Consider the following 18,685-nt stretch of genomic DNA (forward strand, 5'->3'; position numbering starts at 1 on the left):
GTTTCCAGGCTTATGCCCTTTGGACCTTGAAGATCTCAGAAGCAAGATATGGACTTCTGCTGCAAGCAACCTTCCCTCAGTACTGGTGCTCCACACCAGCTGCAGAACCACCTCTGACAAAAACTTTCCTACCATATTTAAGGATGGGATTTCCAAGGAAGATAGATGATGTCTTAATCTCAAGATGAAGTCTGAAGAAGATTGAATATGGAGGCTGAGAAAAAGGTGGAAGAATTGACCTTGTTAAGACCACACCACTGGTGTAGTTTCTGCAGGGTGTCAGGGGCTGCGTCTCAGGAGCCATTAGTGGACTTCAGAGGAAATCCTGGCTACCACGTCTGGCAACAGAGAGCTTGGTATACAACCAGGCTGCCACATCAAAGGCGGTCATTTTATTCATTTAATTCCCTCAAAAAAATAGCTGCTTCTCCTCACAGCTGCCTGCACAGAAGAAAATCCCTCCTTGCTCAAGCAGCACAGGCTCAGGCACAGAGCTGCGAGGAAAGCTGGGGCAGGGAATAGGACCTGGTTCTGCTGCTCGGCATCTGATTGCTGTGTCTCCATCTTCCCTGTGACAGGCAGGGCAGGCAGCTCCCTCTCTCACACCAGCCCCCAGCACATGCTGCTCACCGGGGCTGGGAGCAAGTCTGGAGAAAAGGTTAATTCAAGGAATGGCCAAAAATATGGCACTCCAGCAATGAGAGCATGAGTCCCCACGTGGCTCACCAGCTTTCTGCTAGTGGCTGGCAACCGGCAGAAACAAAGAACAAGTTCTGGTGGCAAACGCTGCCTCACAGGAGGGTGCCAAGGTACCCAGGATGGCTACAGAGGCAGGCTTTTCTGGCACAGTACACGGGGGCTTTTGTGTTTGTGGGTGAGTGGAAGATGCCAGTCTCGTAGCTGCCACCACACTTTTAACATGACATTCATAGGTAGTGTATTAACTCACTTGCCACAATGAGGGGAGCATTGCGCTTCCAGCCCCACATCCAGTGATGCACGTGTGTACCTGCACAGCTACAGCAGCCACAGTCATTTCCCTTAAAAATGAAAAAATGAACCATAAGAGCATTAGAAAGGACCAGATCAACCCTCTCCCCCCATTTTGCACCATCAGAGCAACTGCCTAGATAAATGAGCAGGACAGGATTGCAAGCCAGTACCTCTTTATCAGTGCTGGAAGTCCTGCTCGTCTCCAGCTGGAAAGAAAACTGCAGAGGCTTTACCCATTTTTTTTTTGCTAAGCCCTGCAGCAGGATGTTTTCCTGCCCTCCAGACCTGGATTGCGCAGCTCTGTGCTACCTCCAGTAGTTAAACATAGAAACAATCCATTAACAGTCAGGTTAACACATGGCACATAAATAGATCGTACTTGTCAGCATGTCTAAGCCCTACAGGTCGGCTGGTTGTTTTATTTAAGAGACTCTGCAGTGGAATCACTGCAGAAAGTTGAACTTGGCAGTCTGGATTATAGAGGCAGAGTACAAACAGCTGTTCTTTTCTGTTGTTTCCAAGAGAGCACAAGACAAAACTTCGGCACAAGTGAAAAATCAAATGAAGGCTGAACATTAGTTTCTCTCCAATCTGCGCCTTATATGCTTATGTATCATAATAAACGCAAACAACCTGAATGTAGCCAAATATTGCATTACAGAGAGCTTGGGCGGGGGCTGGAGAGTAGAATAGAACACACTTGCGGGGGATGAGTACATGTATTCTAAAATACAAGTATTTCAAAAGACATCAACCCATCACTAATGAGATTTGGACAGCCAGCGTGCCCAGGGGAGGGCAAAAGGGGACTTCCTATTAATAAACTGTGCTTAGTTTTGAAATTAAGAACTCAAATACAAAGGCCCAGGAGTTCTCAAAAAACAAACCAAACCACGCAACTTTTTCAGCATGCAAACTGCATCCCTTCTCCACAAAAACTTGCTTTTAGAAACAGATGGCAGCCTGCAAGACCTACAAATCCTTTGTCTGGAGTGGCAAACTAGGCCCTATTGCCCATCAAAATCAACCGTCACATTGTGAAGCACTGACCCTAGCAAATCCATTATGTTTCTTTCTACCACAATGCTAAACCAGACAAAATGAGTCGGACTTAAATAGGAAATGGTGAGGGATTTAAAATCCTTTCCTCCCCCCATCCCCACAAAAAATAATGACAAAAGGGGAGAGGCTGCGTTTACCCTTCGTTCATGAGCCCTGCATAACCCTGCGGTCAGGGCTGCCCACTTGGGCCAGGCTGCCCGAAGGAGGATGGATTTGGGTTTGAAGCATTTACACGGTGCTCTGCAAAGGCTTTGAAGTCAGCACACGTTGTCAGTCAAACTACCCACACAGTCAAGAGCAAATATCCCAAGCAGGAAAGAAAGGCCCTTCTGCTAGCTGAATAATTAGGTCTGATGTGCTTTGTAGGTCCTCAGCCCCCCCCCTTCCCAGCTCTGCCAAAGTACAGATACACAGCACACAGACGGGTATAACTCTTCACAGGTGGCTGCAGGGAAGAGAATATAATGTTTGTTGTGGTTTGGTTTTTTGTTTTTGTTTGCCTCTTGTGTCATATGAACCTAGGCAATGGAAAGAGAAACGTGAAGAAATGGGAGATCGTATCAAAGAGCTGCTGCCTTCAGTCAAGGGAAGGAAAAACAGAAGCCTGCTGAGGAAGTGATGGATGGGGCGGTGGTGTGGAAAGGATCGAAAAGCCTTCTACCTGCTATGGGTATTTGGTGCATCTTGACACACAAAAGGAAACACCCATCACTGGTACTGTCAGCAGATACCTCCCAGCAAGGAATACTTTAGTCGAAAAGAAAATCTCTCTCTCAATAACAGTAGGTCCAGTTTATGAATGATCCAACTGCTTTTATCTTGAATATTTAAAAACAAGATACAACAAAAAAGTCAATGTCTTCAAGAGCAACAGATTGGTTGGATTCTTCACACTCTCATAGGAATTACCCCCCACTCCCCTTTACTGATTTTCTTTGGCATAAAACAATCTCTCAAGGACATGGCAACAATGACGCTGAAATTCAAAGCGCTGAGATCAAATACATGAAGCTGACGCTCATTACAGCTAAATTATGTCACCTATCTGAAGGCTCAAGCTTATTATTTAAGACAATACTATAGTCATTAATCACAGCCATTGTGTGCCACTTGAAAGGCGTCTAGAAAGCTAAAGAGTACAAGGGAGATTTATTATACTATGGTGCCAGATTTAATTACACGGTTTTCTCCTCAGTACCTCGCCGCTTGTAGCTCACCACCTGTTTGCACCAGAGGACCAGAAATAAAGATGTGCCTGCCCTTGAGGCTGGGCATGCCAGAGAGCGCTTGTGCTGGGCTTTTGCTACGCCTGCTATAGCAGAAGACCAGTGGGCAAAGAGAAAGCTCATTTCAGGAGCCACTGGCTTGCAAATCATTTATGTAGAGCTATTGTTTTTCTTGAGTTGTTTTAAACTTCCAGTTCCTTTGAATATATATTTCTGTAGAGAAAAAGTACACCCTTGAGCCCATGCGCAAGGAGAAACAACTCACTGTTTTCTTCTAAAGCTGCACCGTGAAGATTCGTGCCCTCACCAACACAACAATGTTTTTAAGCAGTACGTCTGTCTGCTGGCAGCCTTCTGAGTTTGCATTTTCTTCTATAAATATTTAACGTAGAAGAACTGTTCATGTTACCCACTTTGCCCGAAATGTTTTGACAGCCATGCTCACCACATGACAATGATGCTCTATTTAACACTGCAGCTGCAGACAGGAGGATTTGGTTTCAGTTTTATACAGTATTGTGAAACCGATGACCTCCCACAAAAATAAACCAGGTAATACATTTAAATTCTACTACTTACCAATAATTGTCTTGCTAATACATTTTTAAGTCACTGCAAGAAAGGAAAACAGAAATTTAAGTCTCGAATGCAAGAGTTTGCTTAAATTTAGCTGCAATCCCCTTTTTATTAAACATACTCAGAAAGTGAAAATAAAAGACAATCAACCCTGCAAAAGCTAAGCAGCCTCCTGAATTGGTTTCTCTTAAGGCTAGAATAATTTCCAGACTTTCTGGACCGCAAATTATCGTCGGCCCTCAGAGACCTCTACACACTTTTACCAACCAGTTAATTGTATCCACTCAAAAGAAGATGGCTCAGAAGACCACTTGTCCAGCCCCGAAGGAGGTTTGACCCCAACATCTGTCTAACATAGTGAAACTCAGCATAGTGTAACAGTGACTAACCAAGAGTCAGTCTTTCGGATCTGAGGAACACAACATTTTTCAGGTGGAGGAAGTTGAGGGAAACAAAAGGTTTAAATAACCCAGCCACACAAAACAGCTCTGTGACTGTTAGTGATGCCAAGAGGCATTTTAAAATGCTAACTTTAACATGGAATCACTTAAGCACTGCTTGGAAAAAAAACATGTAGAGGTCATCTAAGAAAGAGAAACTGAGTCAGCAACATTTATCCTAATTTCCCCCTGCACTCCCCAAGCATAGTTTCAGTTACCCAGGGGCCCATTAATGCACTCATCTCTAACAAGCTTGCTGGAAGCATGGAGCAATGCCACTTTGGTATGAGAAGGTTAATCAAGTGTGGATTGCCACCCTCCCACTGCACTGCAACGCAATGCTATCTCCTTCTAGGCTGTTTCGGTGGACAGATTCGGCTGAATATTGCCATTTACTTCCAAGACAACTCATAAATGCAGAGTGATTAGCCATCCCTTGCGGTGCCTTTTACTGGAGTTACTCAAAATGTAAAGCACTTAATAGGGTTTTATGACTCCTTATGCATCATTAGCACTTTAATAGATCAGAATACAGTTCTTGGTTCTTAACAATATTATCAGAAAGGTCAAAATAACTTCAAAACAATAAAGCATGAGGATAAGCTGATTTGTTTTAAATGTGGGAAGGAGAAAGACTAAGGAGAAAAAAAAAAAGTAGAGAACCCCCTTCCCGAGCACATATGTCCCACTCAGTGCATTTTGAAAAACAAATAAGTCCTTTTGCACAGATACATCTATTGGATGCAAAAGCACCAACACCACCAACCTCCTACATCCTTTCATTGACCCTGAGGAAGGGCTTGGACCAGCAACCAACCATCCTTGCGTTGCTATTTATTGCCAAACACAGCTTTGCTCCCACCACCTGTTATCACATCATAGGAGCTGTAGCTGAATTGCTTCCCCTAACAAATAATCTTCCTTTGAGGCCGAGAAGGAAAGATGAGGGAAGATGGCATTAACACAACTGAATGGATTCACAGGCACAGGTGAAAAGCACTCGCATTTCTGCGACAGGACGCCAGGACAGAAATCACAGTCCTCTCATCTGCAGCTCCTTTTGCTCACACGAGCCTGTGAGCTCCCATTTACCTTCCTTTCCTTCTCAGCACCACAGGTTACCCTTCAGCACCCTTCAGTCCCTGACCCACCAGATGGGCAGGATGCATCACTCACTCCACTCACATCCCAGGCTGCCAATCAGCCTGCCAGGGTATCCGCGTGGAGGGGCCTCTCTTGCTTTACAAAGTGCTGTTGCTTTTCTCACAGCCTTTGTATGATTGGAAGGTTAATGAGGATCTCTGCTCTAGCCGCAGGGACTTCACACACAAAAAATCCCACATCTTTTCAGTTTCACCTCTGACAAAATTGACTTATGGGCTCAGGAGTTGATAGATAAGGATACAGATTTTTTTATTATTATTATTTTCTTTGGGGGGTGGTGTATTTTTTTGACTTTTTTTGTATAAAGGAAACAGGTCTAGTGTGATCAGGTTATCAATCATGCAAGCCTGAGTGTTAAGTGTGATAATACTACACTACTAACACCACAGATGGTCTCTTGCTTAGCGTCAACATCCCTTTTGGGCTGTTCGGTGCACAAGTGATGCTGGGACACAGTCAGAAGTCACTGCCACAAAGTGCTGACAAAATACTAATCAATAACTGAAAACCAAGACAGATGTTGAATTGCAAATAGTTTTCAGATCTTCACCACTATCAAGTATGATATCTTGGACATTTCACTGCGATAGTTGCTCCGGGCAATTAATTCTCAGCTTTAGGAAAGACCTAAATCTGTGCCTTTTTTCCTCAGCTCCTGAACAAATGCCTTTTCCAGCACTAGCACAGACCTGCAGGCAAGGAGCATGAATACATCCAGGCCCCAAGACAAGATGTTTTCTCATTCTTACTCCCGCCAAAAGCACAAGAGCTGAACTAATCGGGGCCCCGAGCCCCTGGGTCACAGCCAGGGCACCCGAGCCGGGGACCTCGGCTCTTTCTCACCTGCTGACCGGGACAAAGCAGGGCTGAGGGGCCTGAGCTCATTAAGGCAGAGTTTTCATGGGAAGTTCACCCCCCATTAAGCTAAATGGTTTCTTTTTTTGTTGTTGGTGGTGATTTTTTTTCCTCATGTGTGTATTAGATGGAGCAATTTTCAACAGGGCTCTTTCTTTCCCCTCCCAACTCACCATCCTGCACGCAGCTCCAAGAAGAAAGAAAACAAAGAAACAGGCATAGAAATTATAGTAAGTTATTAGCCAGAGCAGCTACTGCTAAAGTTAACATCTGCCATCACTTTGCTAAGTAAGACAGCAGACCACAGCTACAGCTGCCTCGCCCTATGCAGATGTTCATTTTTTCATAAATAAATATGATTACTTAATAGCATTCCTTACACTGGGATTCTTTAGTTCTTAGTCATTCCTCAATTTGAGATAGAAACACTAGACTACACATCCCTGCTTGAATTAAGAGAGTCAAACAACATCTGCTATCACAGCAAAGCCAGAATGAGACACTGAAGCCAGGGTCAACATATTTGCAAATGCTAGTCAGACAAACTCATCTTGAATAGCATCATCTTGGGAAAAGGCTAAACACCTAATTCAGCTGGGCTGAAGAGCTGCTTTCCTGACTTCCAGAGATAAATATTCTCCCTTAACAGATACATAACCATAGACATTAGAGGTTAACAACCCAAAAAGAGGTGCATTAGAGAGACTGTAGTACCATTCTTCCTGCCCTTCACATTCTTGAAGTGTTTACAAGGCAAAACCTATAGCAGAATACACCCTTCAAAGCTCTTCGACAGAGCGTACATCACCATCAGCTGTTTTACAAAGTGCCTGGCAGTTTTATGCACTGAGTCACAACCAGCCATTTCTTCTTCATATGATTACATAAAATTTTAGGGGTTTGGGTGTTTTGTTGCTTCTGTTTTGTTTTAAACTAAAATGCGAGAATTCTGCCCCAAATACTTGGTGCTGTCTATTTTCAAATTGTTATACTAGAAGAATAACCAGAATGAAAAAGCACATCTACATTACAAAAAGTCCCATCCTAGAAACTGCGTAACGGCCCTTCGTCTCTCCACACCAGCCAGCATCACAGCTGAGACAAAGCCTATGTTAACATGTCTATGTTGTTTTAAGCATAAAATTGTTCTTCATTTTAAATTCACGTCAGAGTGTTACACAGCATAAAGCAAACAATAATATCAAGTGGGAATACTGATGGAAAAATAGTACTGTGTGAATAACTAACTAATCAGCAAATCCTCCCCTCCCTCAGCAATGAAAAGCCAAATATTTACTCAATTGCATATTATTGCATTCTTTGCTCAAATACTTCATAGTTTGAATCTGAAAAAATAAATCTCAATTCTCTTTCCTGAGCATCTGGCGGGAGACCAGAGGGCCTAGCAGAAGGTATTTGCATCATCTGACTGGATTCATCTCAGCAGCAACCCAGACAAAAAGCAGGAGAGGGGGACTCCTAAATCAGGGACTTGGACCCTCTAGACAGTCACCAGGCCAGCGAGAACTTGGGGTCCAGAACTCAAGACATTTAAAGTCAGTGTAACAAGTACCTATGTGGACCATGACAGCATCCTCCTCTCCCAGCGGGCTCCAGCTACACCTCAAACGTCAATCAGTCCAAAGCAGACCACTCGGCCCATTTGATCAATATTTCATTGAGAAACTAAGTGTTTGGTTTCATAATTTCTTTACAAAGAGCTCAGCCCTCTTGTCATTCAGTCACAAGACACTGGAAGTGCCCCTTCCACCTGGGAAGCCCCAGCTAAGGGGCATCCACAGCGACACTTGCTTTTTCCTTGTATCTATAGTTACAGCTTACACAGGTAATATTGCATTACATCGCATGCCACCGCATGCCAGTTTGCATGTGAAAATAGCTATGCATGGAAATGAGCATGGGTTTATCTAGATGCCAGGGGGAAAATGCAAATTTATACAAATAATTTCAGTCATGCATGAAAAGCACCAGCCACTACATATCCATGACAGTTGAGCTTCGCCTTTTTTTTTAAATCCTGTTACTGTTTAGACAGAATGGTGTTTCAGATTAAGCCCCCTTACCCTTCCACATGTTAGTCTTTAACATGACAAGAGAATACCAAGAAGAGGGTGGACAGGGGATTCTTCTAGCTTTCATGCTGTGCAACCTACCACTCACACAGCTTTGAAACATGATTTGACTCCATTTGATATGCGGCTTATTTAAAAAACGCTACTAGGTGCCAGAACTGTTGTTGGAATTTTGTGACTAAGATGACTGTAAAGCAAAGCCAAGTTTGTGCTCCAAGGTGGGGGGCAGAGGGGGAATCTTGCTCCCCAAGACTGACACTGCCTCTGAACACAAAACAAGGACTGCTGACATTTTTGTATGAAATCCTGAAAGTTATTCTCCCATGAGAGAACAAGTTTTCTTTGCAGATCCAAACCCAGACATTTTCCCCCATGTTATATTCTACTAAGAGTTAAATTGTGTACTATCAATCAAAGCTGCTCACTGAGATCTAGTGAAGTCCTTCATGACTGCTCTACATGGAGTATCTATTAGCAAGGGAATACTCTTACCATTTCACTCTTTAAGTATCTGTTGGGGTGTTTTGAGATTATCTTTCACGGATTGAGTTGGTATGTAGAAGGAGGAAGAAGCAAAACCCCTCACCTTGAAGGAGCATGGCTTCACATTTCCAGCCAGGCATCTTCATCAAGCCTAGGACATCCTAACGAGAAAGCTCTCAGCTAAGATATAATAATCAGACAGCCAAGTAAAACTATCTTTGACTCCAAGCAAGGAGCAAAAACTGAGCTGTTTGTACTTTCATACTGTAACAGAAGCTTCTTCTAGCCATGTTAGTATCTGACACCTCAGCTGTCTGTCACACATCAGTCATCTCCCCAGTATGTGTCTTTTATTGTGATGATCCATCATCATTTCTTTCCTGTTTACATTTGAGATTGTCAATATCGCTCATGTGACCAAAATAACACAGAGAACATCTACTGTTACCTAACCAAATTTGTTTTTCCTCAACGTAACATTTCCTACTTCTGGTCAAGAGGTAGATTAAAAAAAGTCAGTTACTTACACTTGAAAACTTTATGAAGGTTCATATATTGACTGTTACAGTTCCTCTCCATGTGCACAAGAGATGGCTGAACAAGCTACTCGTGGTCTTCTTCCCATATATGTAAATGGTCCTACAGATCTCAAATAGAACCAACCAAGCACCACACCATTAACTGGATTGAAGTCCAAATGCTGTTTATTTTTTTCCTTTCCCTGCTTCATTCACATTTCTCATTGACTCCAACCCTCATTGCAGCACATCAGCAGCTGCAGCAGGGAGCAGCGTGCCAGCCGCGTACCCAGCGTCAAGCCTGCGCAAAGGCTTTGCAGGCTGTACGTTTGCTGGCGTGTTTCAGGAACGAGCTGGCATTGAGGACAACTTGATTAGCCCATGACAAGCAGGTGAAAGAACCCAGGCAAGAGAGCCCTGACACCCTTGCCCTGCTGGCTTGCATGCATTTCAACCAGCTTATTTTGGAGGTTTTCCTACAGCGAGCGCCATGCTGGCAGAGGAATGCTGTGGGCACAGTGTCAGGGAGCTGGCACGGCTCCTGCAGTGCTGGTAGGTTGCCCTAGAGAGGATGGAAAGGCTTCACAGGCAAACAGCTGAGCAGAGAAATCAATACTCCAGTCACACACTGCCCTGGGCAATTCTGACATATCCACTGTTTCTGCTTTCCCGTTTTGAGAAGAGTAGGTATCCCCTTCCCCCAGATCTCACTCTCCACCAGCACTGTGAGGACCACCACAGAGGTGGATGCTGACAAGGGAGCCTCTCCACTGGCAACAAAGACCTTCAGCATAGGCTCAAAACTGTAATTTCATGCTTCCTACCAACAACTAGCCATTACAAGGCCTGATACAGCATTGCCACACTCTCCAGGACATCACAGAATAGTTTGTGTCGGAAGGGACCTTCAAAGGTCATCTAGTGGAACCCCCTGCCATGAGCAGGGACATCTTCAACTAGATCAGGTTGTTCAGAGCCCCCTCCAGCCCGGCCTTGAATGTCTCCAGGGATGGGGCATCTACCACCTCTCTGGGCAACCTGGGCCACCCTCATAGTAAAAAAATGTCTTCCTCATGTCTAACCTGAATCTCCCCTCTTTAGTTTAAAACCATTACCCTTGTCCTATCGCAACCAGCCCTGCTGAAAAGTCTGTCCCCATCTTTCTTATAGGCCCCTTTTAAGTAAGACGCGTGCAAGTTTGCCTTTCAGTGCTCTTTGACCAAGGCACATAGCTGCAGCCCCAGGGACCCCAGTGCTCCCCAGCCACCGCATCACTAAGCCATCAGGGTGAGACTGGCTGTGACTTCAGGCTGATGCTCAGGGACAAGATTAGAGTTGGATTTAGGTCGTTCTTATGAAGGACAGCAGCTCAGCCAGCCCGCCTGCCAGCAATTTGATTACTACTGAGGTTTACACTATGTGAAGAAAAAAAAAAAAAGCTACATACCCCAATATTAACAGATCAGTTACTAGAATTTTCCCTAAAACAAACCCTCATGTACATGGTCACACCTTCCTCTGTGCTACTGCAACAACTGCTGCTGGCAGCTAAACAGCCTCTGAGAGTGCAAAAGGTTTTAGTCTTTCTACTTGGAAATTAAAACAGCAGCTTATCTAGCAAAAAAGTACAAGAAATTATCTTTGGTTTAGCATTGGTGAGTCAGCGCTATTGATACAAATAATGACTTTTTTTCCAAGCAAATAAATGCCTTATTTTCAAAGGAATACAGTATAAAAACTTAGATGAGGGCAGACATATAAAAGAATAGTCACATCAGGGTTGGGGGAGCATTTAAATCCAATGTCTCTCTGGCACAGAGAATGAAAATGCTATTACTAAAGCATAATACGTCACGACCATTAGGAATTCCACAAATGGTCTGTTACCCGAGTAAGCAAGACAGTCAGTCCTTATTAAAAGTTATTATAAATGGAGATTATACTTGTCAATAATATTGACAATTCTTTATAAAAAAGCACTGCTTCCTTTGGCTGCAGAAATCCTCCTACAGCAGCTAAGTCTTTAATTTATAATTCAGAAATCCATTTTTTAAAGTCTGTGTGGTGTCACAATGCAGTTCTGTCTTTCTCCAGTAGCAAAAAAACAAACAAACAAGTTTAAGAAGAAACGATTACAGCAATTGTCCACGCCACCAGCTTTAAAGACGTACAAGAGAGCAGAAACATTATTTCCATTTCAGCATCAAGCTGAGGTGGCACAGAAGCGGAGATGATCTCCAGACTCCCTTTAACTATAACAGCTGCTCATTACCTACGCAGATCAAGATCAAAATATTTGTTTTCACATGAACAAAATATTAACCCGGCTTAGATTTTTATCGAACAGGTTTCCAAAATGTATACCCAGTGTTTCCTTGTTTATTATGACAAGTTACAAAAAAACCCAAGTTACTTCAATAATAAGCCAACTGCTCCATCCAGTCCCTCATCCATGAGACTTCCTTATTCCAGCCATAAAGTCAGAAGATTTAGCACTGCATTTAAGCATCGCCTCTTAAGCGGGAGAAATGCTTGAGTCCCATCCATCCCACAAGCCCTATAATTATCAGAAAACCTCAGCAATCTACTACAACTGCTCCTGAGGAACAAGTTAAGTTTTGTTAAGTTGTACAGCACAAGCTGTCTTCTCCTCCACTCTCATCCACATCCAGATTACTTAACCTGGGCAATCCCTCCAAAAATCCTTTATGCAACTCTGGACTGTACTTAAAAATGAAAAGCAAAACTCCCGTAGCCCACTTTTCATTTGTGACAACTGCGTAAGTCATGAACAGGAACTGCAACTGCTCAGATATTCCTTGGTAAAGGGAAATTTCTCAGTCTATTTCCAGTAAACCAGGAAAAAACCCAATTACTTATTTTCAGAAAAAGACATGTACATGAGAAGTTGTATTGCTGTAGCAATACCAGCAAGTTATCTGGCACTGCAGGGTGACTTGGCACGAAGGAACCGGGATGGAAAACTGCAATAGAGAAACCGCATGGGCCGCAGGGATGCTCTGCAAGGCGTGAGCGCGCAGGTGCCAAGCTCACACAAGGACAAAAAAAGTCCTTTAGCTTTCTAAAAATAAGAGCCTACTAGACAAAAATCAGTTAGCCAGATTGCAATACAACCTGTTTGGTTTTCAACATTATGAACTGAACTAGCATTTAACTGAGGGGAAATTAATTACCAATATCTGTAGGGAAACAGCATAAGGGAGAAGTAGTGTTTATCTTCCCCAAGAGACTCAACATTTCCAGTGAGCATGACCAGTAAAAGCATTCTCAGCTTCAGTGGTTGTAGTGAAGCTCTCTACAGCTTTGAAGTATACACTGAACCAGGACAATAAGATAGTGAATCTTTATGCAATGGCCAGAACTAGACAGTGCAAAATAAGTTGCTAGACAAGATACAATAACTGAAACATGTCCTCACTGTAAGCATAGCCCTGAGGTAATATTTTTATGGTTATGTGTGGAAAGAAGCTATAAAACTCTTCATTTCACACAGTAAGAGGGCTACCACAACTCCACTGACATTCACATTCAGAGATGCAGAAGGCATCATCCAACAGGGTCCTTCAGAGCCCAGTTCTCATGCTGGCTTACTTCATCCTCTCTACCTCCAAACTGCACCAGCAACAGCATCCTCAATGGAACAGAACTGTCACAGAATCTCAGAATTGACTGGGCTGGAAAAGACCTCAGACATCATCAAGTCCAACCCTTGGTCCAACTCCAGTCCATTGACTAGATCATGGCACTAAGTGCCATGTCCAATCTCAGTTTAAAAACCTCCAGGGACAGTGAGTCAGTCCACCACCTCCCTGGGCAGGCCATTCCAATGCCTGACCACTCTCTCTGTAAAGAATTTATAATATCCAGCCTAATTTTCCCCTGGCAGAGTTTAAGCCCATGCCCCCTTGTCCTATTGCTAACTGCCTGGGAGAAGAGATCAATCCCCACCTGGCTATAACTTCCCTTCAGGTAGTTATAGAGAGTGATGAGGTCACTTCCACTTGGGAACAAAACACCCATCTGTAGTTCGCTCTCTCCTTTCTTCCAGAGCACTAAATTACTTCCCCAATAAAAGATATTTAGCTTTCTTATTAACTGACACATAGGTATTTTGGATTTTTCTAAATTCTAGTTTGTGACACTCTGTAAAAAGATACTACAAAATCTAATATGCTCTCAAAGTAAAATGTAAAAGCCGCTACAGCCAGAAAAAATTTGTGCCTTGCAGACACACTTAAAGTTCATATAATACGACAAAATATGCAATTAATGAATGATTACACCTTTTTGTTTAAGCTGATGTTAAATATTTACTGTAACAAGCCCATTTAAACATATGCAATTCCAAGGCTGATAGTCTCAAAACAGCTTTACCTGAAAGATGTAGGCATGAAGACGAAAGTGAACTGCATGGTATTTTCTATCAGCCATGAACATGAAAGAAAAGCTGCCTTCACCCTATTTTAGTGCAGTTCAACTGGGCACAGAAACCAATACTGAATTTTTCAAGTTTTTCAAGATATTTCACATCAAATATCCTGCTTTTATTTTCTGACCTCTCCAACTATTAATTGCCAAGAAGTCCTTAGATAGCTTCACTTCCTCCCTCAAGTCCCTAGAAAGACTTCTTTCTTCCATCATTCACTGAGAGCTTTGTGATTGTGCCACAAGTGTTTTGATAGCATTAGAATCCAATACACCACTTCGCTGTGTGCCTGGATACACCACCAAGTTGAACAATAAGTAAACAGCTTTTTACTTTTCAAAATTAATTTGCTTTAAAACCTAAAATTAATCCATTTGAAAAGCCAGATGTGGAGTAATTTGCTCAGGAAAATCTGTACCAGAAAATAGTACCCAGGCAAAGGAAAAAGCAACATGAACCATTTGCATAGTGGCAAATTCTCATCTACCAAATTTATTTTAAGCACCGAGCATCCACAGGAACAAGAACAATGAAGAAAGTCACTCTTGCCTAAAAGAACGTCAAGACCTCACACAACTTTAAAAGCTTCATGTTGTTTCATTTAATTTTGTGAAAACATCCAATTAAAAACTTAGTTCATTTCACTTCATGCCTGATGGAGTAGATGAGGGGCTTTTGTGTTTTTTTGGTTTGGTTGATATTGGTTTGCAGTTTTTTTGTTACTGTTTCGTGGGGTTTTTTTTCAGTTGTTGAGGTTTTTTTGTTTGGTTGGTTTGTTTTTTAACTGCAGAGGGTTTGTGTGGAAAGAGATTTTGGGTTTAAACCCATCAGGCAAGGAAAGCATTCACCTGGGATGGGTGCCCGGTTGTCCCCACCAAAGGGAGGTCGCAGGCTGGGGAGCTCCAAATGACACTGGAGAAGACTCACCACACACCCTGGTGAGGCATCTGTGCCTCAGCTTATCGCCAGTAACTATCTGGAAACCAAAAATCCCTCTAGGATTTTTCAACTTCTGCTTCTCTGTTCACAAGAGAGGCCCCGGGCTGGCAGAATTGCTTCTCTTGTCTCCTCCTGCTCAGCCCTAGCAAAGCTCCGTTCAGCCAGACCTGGCTTGAGCAAGGCACTTTGTGTACACCAGCTGCTAAGGGACTCACAGGTCTGCAGATAAGCAGGTTCTTAATTACTTTTTTGCTAAATTGGGGATGATCTGTGCGGCAGCTTAAGTCACAGCAACTTTTCATTGACGCCGTGACTTACCTCAACAAGCTCTTAAAGCACGAGGCTAGCAGCATGGGAAGCTATCACAGCTACATAATTCAATACTGGAAAAAACAGGACCATTTATTTCTACAAAATGTTGTAAGTGCATTTTTAGGAAGAAATAACTTTAATTTGTGAGTTTTCTGTGACACAATAGACTTCTGTTTCCATGAGTTTCTTTCTCCCCACCTGTTTGGTTGTGAATTCAACCCTGGTAACTTGGTTTTTGAAAACTGTTAACACAGATTTCCAGATGAGATCTCACTACTGTTTGCCTACAGTGACATTAACACCCCCCAAGCTTTAGCAGAAATGTTTTCTCAGCTCCGTCTAAAAGGAGAGTTAATTTTTCCGCGGCTGCATTATATTTGTAGCTCGCAGCACTCCCTGTTCTTCTCTAACATTTCCAACTGCTGAGCTCCCAGCTGATAGCAGAAAGCTCTTGTCACGAGTCCCTAAAAATATAACATTGCTCAGAGGCAATATTAAGTCTCATCATATTTCTGTTACTCCACTTCTTCCTCTACCATATCCCAACCCTCCTAGGTTGCCTCCCAAACTGGCATTACCAAAAATTTTTGTATGTTTAAGCCATACTGCTAGACCTCGCCTAGTTTAAATGAGTTACAGTAGACATTTCGACTTGTGATTTCCAATTGGAGGGGAGGGAGAAAATAAAAGAAGCCCCAGTTGCTTTAAAAACAACTACTTGCGGTAATTTCTCTTTGAAATGATTCATGGTTGCATTGATTTTTATAAGTGGACATATCACACATGTGCCAAAATGTCTTTGTTTTACAGAAAAACAAAGAGGGAAACTTGCTTTAGCTTTGACATATGCTTAATGTTGCTGGGGCAGTTCAACTAAACCTACTGAATGACCATGAAAGTGGAGCCCTGGTAGCTGAGCTACTACACGGCACAAACCCACTGCACTCAGCCTGTCCTTGAGCAGCACTCCAAGAACACGCCTGTGCATCTCACTGGGAAACGGAGCAGAAATGAGCAAAAGACAAGCTGAAAGTCTGGGTACTCATCAGGGAAGGCAGAGCCTGCCAGCCTGTGATGGGTGCGCTCTACGTTTTAAAAATAGTTTCTTTTCAGATAGAAGAATTTGAGATGACTCAAAGTTTAAGAAGCTGAAACCCCAAGAGGTCATACTATGCAAATCCAACTCTGTACACCATCAGCTGAGAGATGGGTCACGAGCCAGGAGTTTTCTACTAAAAGCAGCAAAACTGAAAAGACACAATTGCGGTCACCAGTACACTTTAAAAAGCAAACAGAGGTTAAAGCACGTTTGGCTAATACTTCAGCTTGGAGATCCTAGGGCTACCTCCAGAGTGTGCTCACTGCAAAGTGAAAAGATCTAGGCACCCCGCATTAAGATAAAGCTCCTTGGAACGTCAGGTGCGTGCATCCACCCTTCTTACAGGTTACAAAAATATGAACTTCAACCAGGGTACATTGATCAGTGATGTAGATCATCAAGTCTCTCTCTTACACAACAGGAAGGTGAGGTACTTCCTGACACGACAGCAGTGGAAACCTCGCCAGGATCCCATCACCTGGCAGAGGTGCGCACTGTGACAGCTACAGCTGCCTTCAATTTCATTCACAGCCCATTCATTTGCTGTGTAAACACATACAAACGGTGAAACATAAGCACTTAAGGGCTTTCTCACTCAACTCAGAGAGAAAATCTTTAATAACAGGGCTCAATAGCATGGAAGCTAATTTTCTGTGTAAAAACTGACAAACAGCTCCTTTTATTTGAACACAACGGACGTTTGGGAAGGAATACTGCCTTTTCCCAACATCATCAGCTCAAACCCAGTCATAAACTCTCCAAAAAGAAATATTTTTGAAAATGCATTTCACTCTTTGATTCTGTAACATTCTTGGGGATGGAGAAAGAACGAAGGATGCAGAAAGACTATTTCCGAATAGACATAAGATATGAATGAAGCAACATAATTAAAGATTCGATTCCACTAATTTATTCCATTCTTCTCAGATTCCCCACCACCCCCCCCGCCCTTTCTAGTGCAAATAGAGATGAAAATGCAACTGCCCCGACAGAAAGCCCGATCATTCCGCTCCCCTCAATTCTGTAACCCACCGTACCCTTCTCCCGTTAATCGCACCCCGCTGGCCGCGGCAGAGCCGCTGCACCCTCCCGCCCAGGGCTGACTTTCCCCTTCCACCATTAGGGACCAGGGCCAACGGCGGAGCCCGGCCGGCGGGGGAGGGCGCATCCCGGCGGCCGACAGACAAACGCCCCCCGCGGGAGCTGCCTTCCGGGGATGCTGCACCAGCTCTCCCGCGGATGCGCTAGCCTTCAAAGTTGCTCCCTCCCTGCGGTTTCTGCCGGCGGGGCGACCCCCCCGCTTCGCTTCTCCCCCTCCTCGGGGTTGGGGGGGCAGACATTTTGAAGCAGCGGATCCCAAAAGCCCACCGGGCCGCGGCGAGCCGCAGCGGTGCGGTTGCGGGCGAGGCCTCCGCGGCGCGCCCGGCCCCGGCGGCAGCGCTCACCTGCCAGCTCGTCGGGCTCCAGCCCGCTCTCCGCGTCGATGCCGCACAGCACGAAGTAGTGGGCGAAGCGACAGGGCGCCGCGCCGGGCCCGGGGGCGCCGCTCCCGCTCATCCCGCCGGCGGCGGCGGCTCCCTGCGGTAGCGCGGCTCTGCGCGGGGGCGCGCCCGCGGGACGGTCACGGCGCGCCGGCACCCATCCCCGGCGGGAGCGCGCAGGCCGCGGCGGGCGGGCGGGCACCGAGCGGCTCCGGCGGGCACCGAGCGGCGACGGCTCCGGCGGGCGGGCACCGAGCGGCCCCACTGTCAGCTGAGCGGGGCGGAGGGAGCGGAGCGGGCGGTACCGCACTGCCAGCCCGCCCCCGCGGGGCATTTAAACCCTGGGCGGTCGCGGCGGCGCCTCCTTTGGTTCGCTCCGCTCCTCCCGCTCCGGGGCTTTAGCGAGACATTTCCGGCCCTTATCGGCGTTTTGGGTGGGAGGGATGCGGGAAAGCCCTGGGCGGCTTCGCCGCACGTTTTTTGCACAATCCTCGGGATGTGTGATGATTGAAGCTCTCCCCCTCGTCTCCGAGGTGTGAGCAGAGGAGGCTGGCTTTTGTTTAAATAAAAGAGGGGATGATGCCGCTTACTATCGGAGATGTTGCTCCCCCCACTAGGAGGCAGCGCCCGAAGCGCCACAGCCAGAACTGGCCGAGCATCAGCCAGCGCCCGGGCTGCGCTGAGCGTTTTCTGCGGGAATCCTGCGGGGAGAAATGGCTTTTTCTTCTCCTGACCCGAATGTCGAAACAACGACAACAAACCTACCCCAGTGAGGGTCTGCTGACAGGGGAAGCGGGGGTGATGGCTGGCTTTTGTGTGGTCTCCATCACTGCGCCGTGCTGGATTTACACGTTACGTTAACTTCTGGGACGGAGAACTGTTTCTTTGCCACACGCGCTCTGTTTCAAAGCAAAATCTAAAAAGTTTATTAATTCCCAGCTTACTTAAGATTTTATAACCATTCTGTTGCGTCCAGGAAACAAACAAACAAACAAAA

At 44.8% G+C, this 18,685-nt stretch overlaps 1 protein-coding gene across 2 annotated transcripts in view; it reads right to left on the reverse strand.

Annotated features, from left to right (window-relative positions):
* The window catches only part of DENND5B (DENN domain containing 5B), a 119,458-nt gene extending 101,534 nt beyond the window's left edge, over positions 1 to 17,924 (reverse strand). Inside the window, exon 1 of one of the 2 annotated variants that reach the window (XM_082059071.1) lies at positions 17,653 to 17,924. In XM_082059071.1, coding sequence (XP_081915197.1) covers positions 17,653 to 17,764 — 112 coding nt within the window. In that variant the 5' untranslated portion in view covers positions 17,765 to 17,924. Of the gene's footprint in view, positions 1 to 9,419; positions 9,441 to 17,652 lie in introns of those variants that run through there. The other variant, XM_082059072.1, reaches the window with a different exon arrangement.
* Between the last annotated feature and the right edge of the window lie 761 nt (positions 17,925 to 18,685).

Source organism: Streptopelia decaocto, assembly GCF_964273445.1.
Source record: "Streptopelia decaocto genome assembly, chromosome: 1".
In the NCBI taxonomy this organism is placed as follows: domain Eukaryota; kingdom Metazoa; phylum Chordata; class Aves; order Columbiformes; family Columbidae; genus Streptopelia; species Streptopelia decaocto.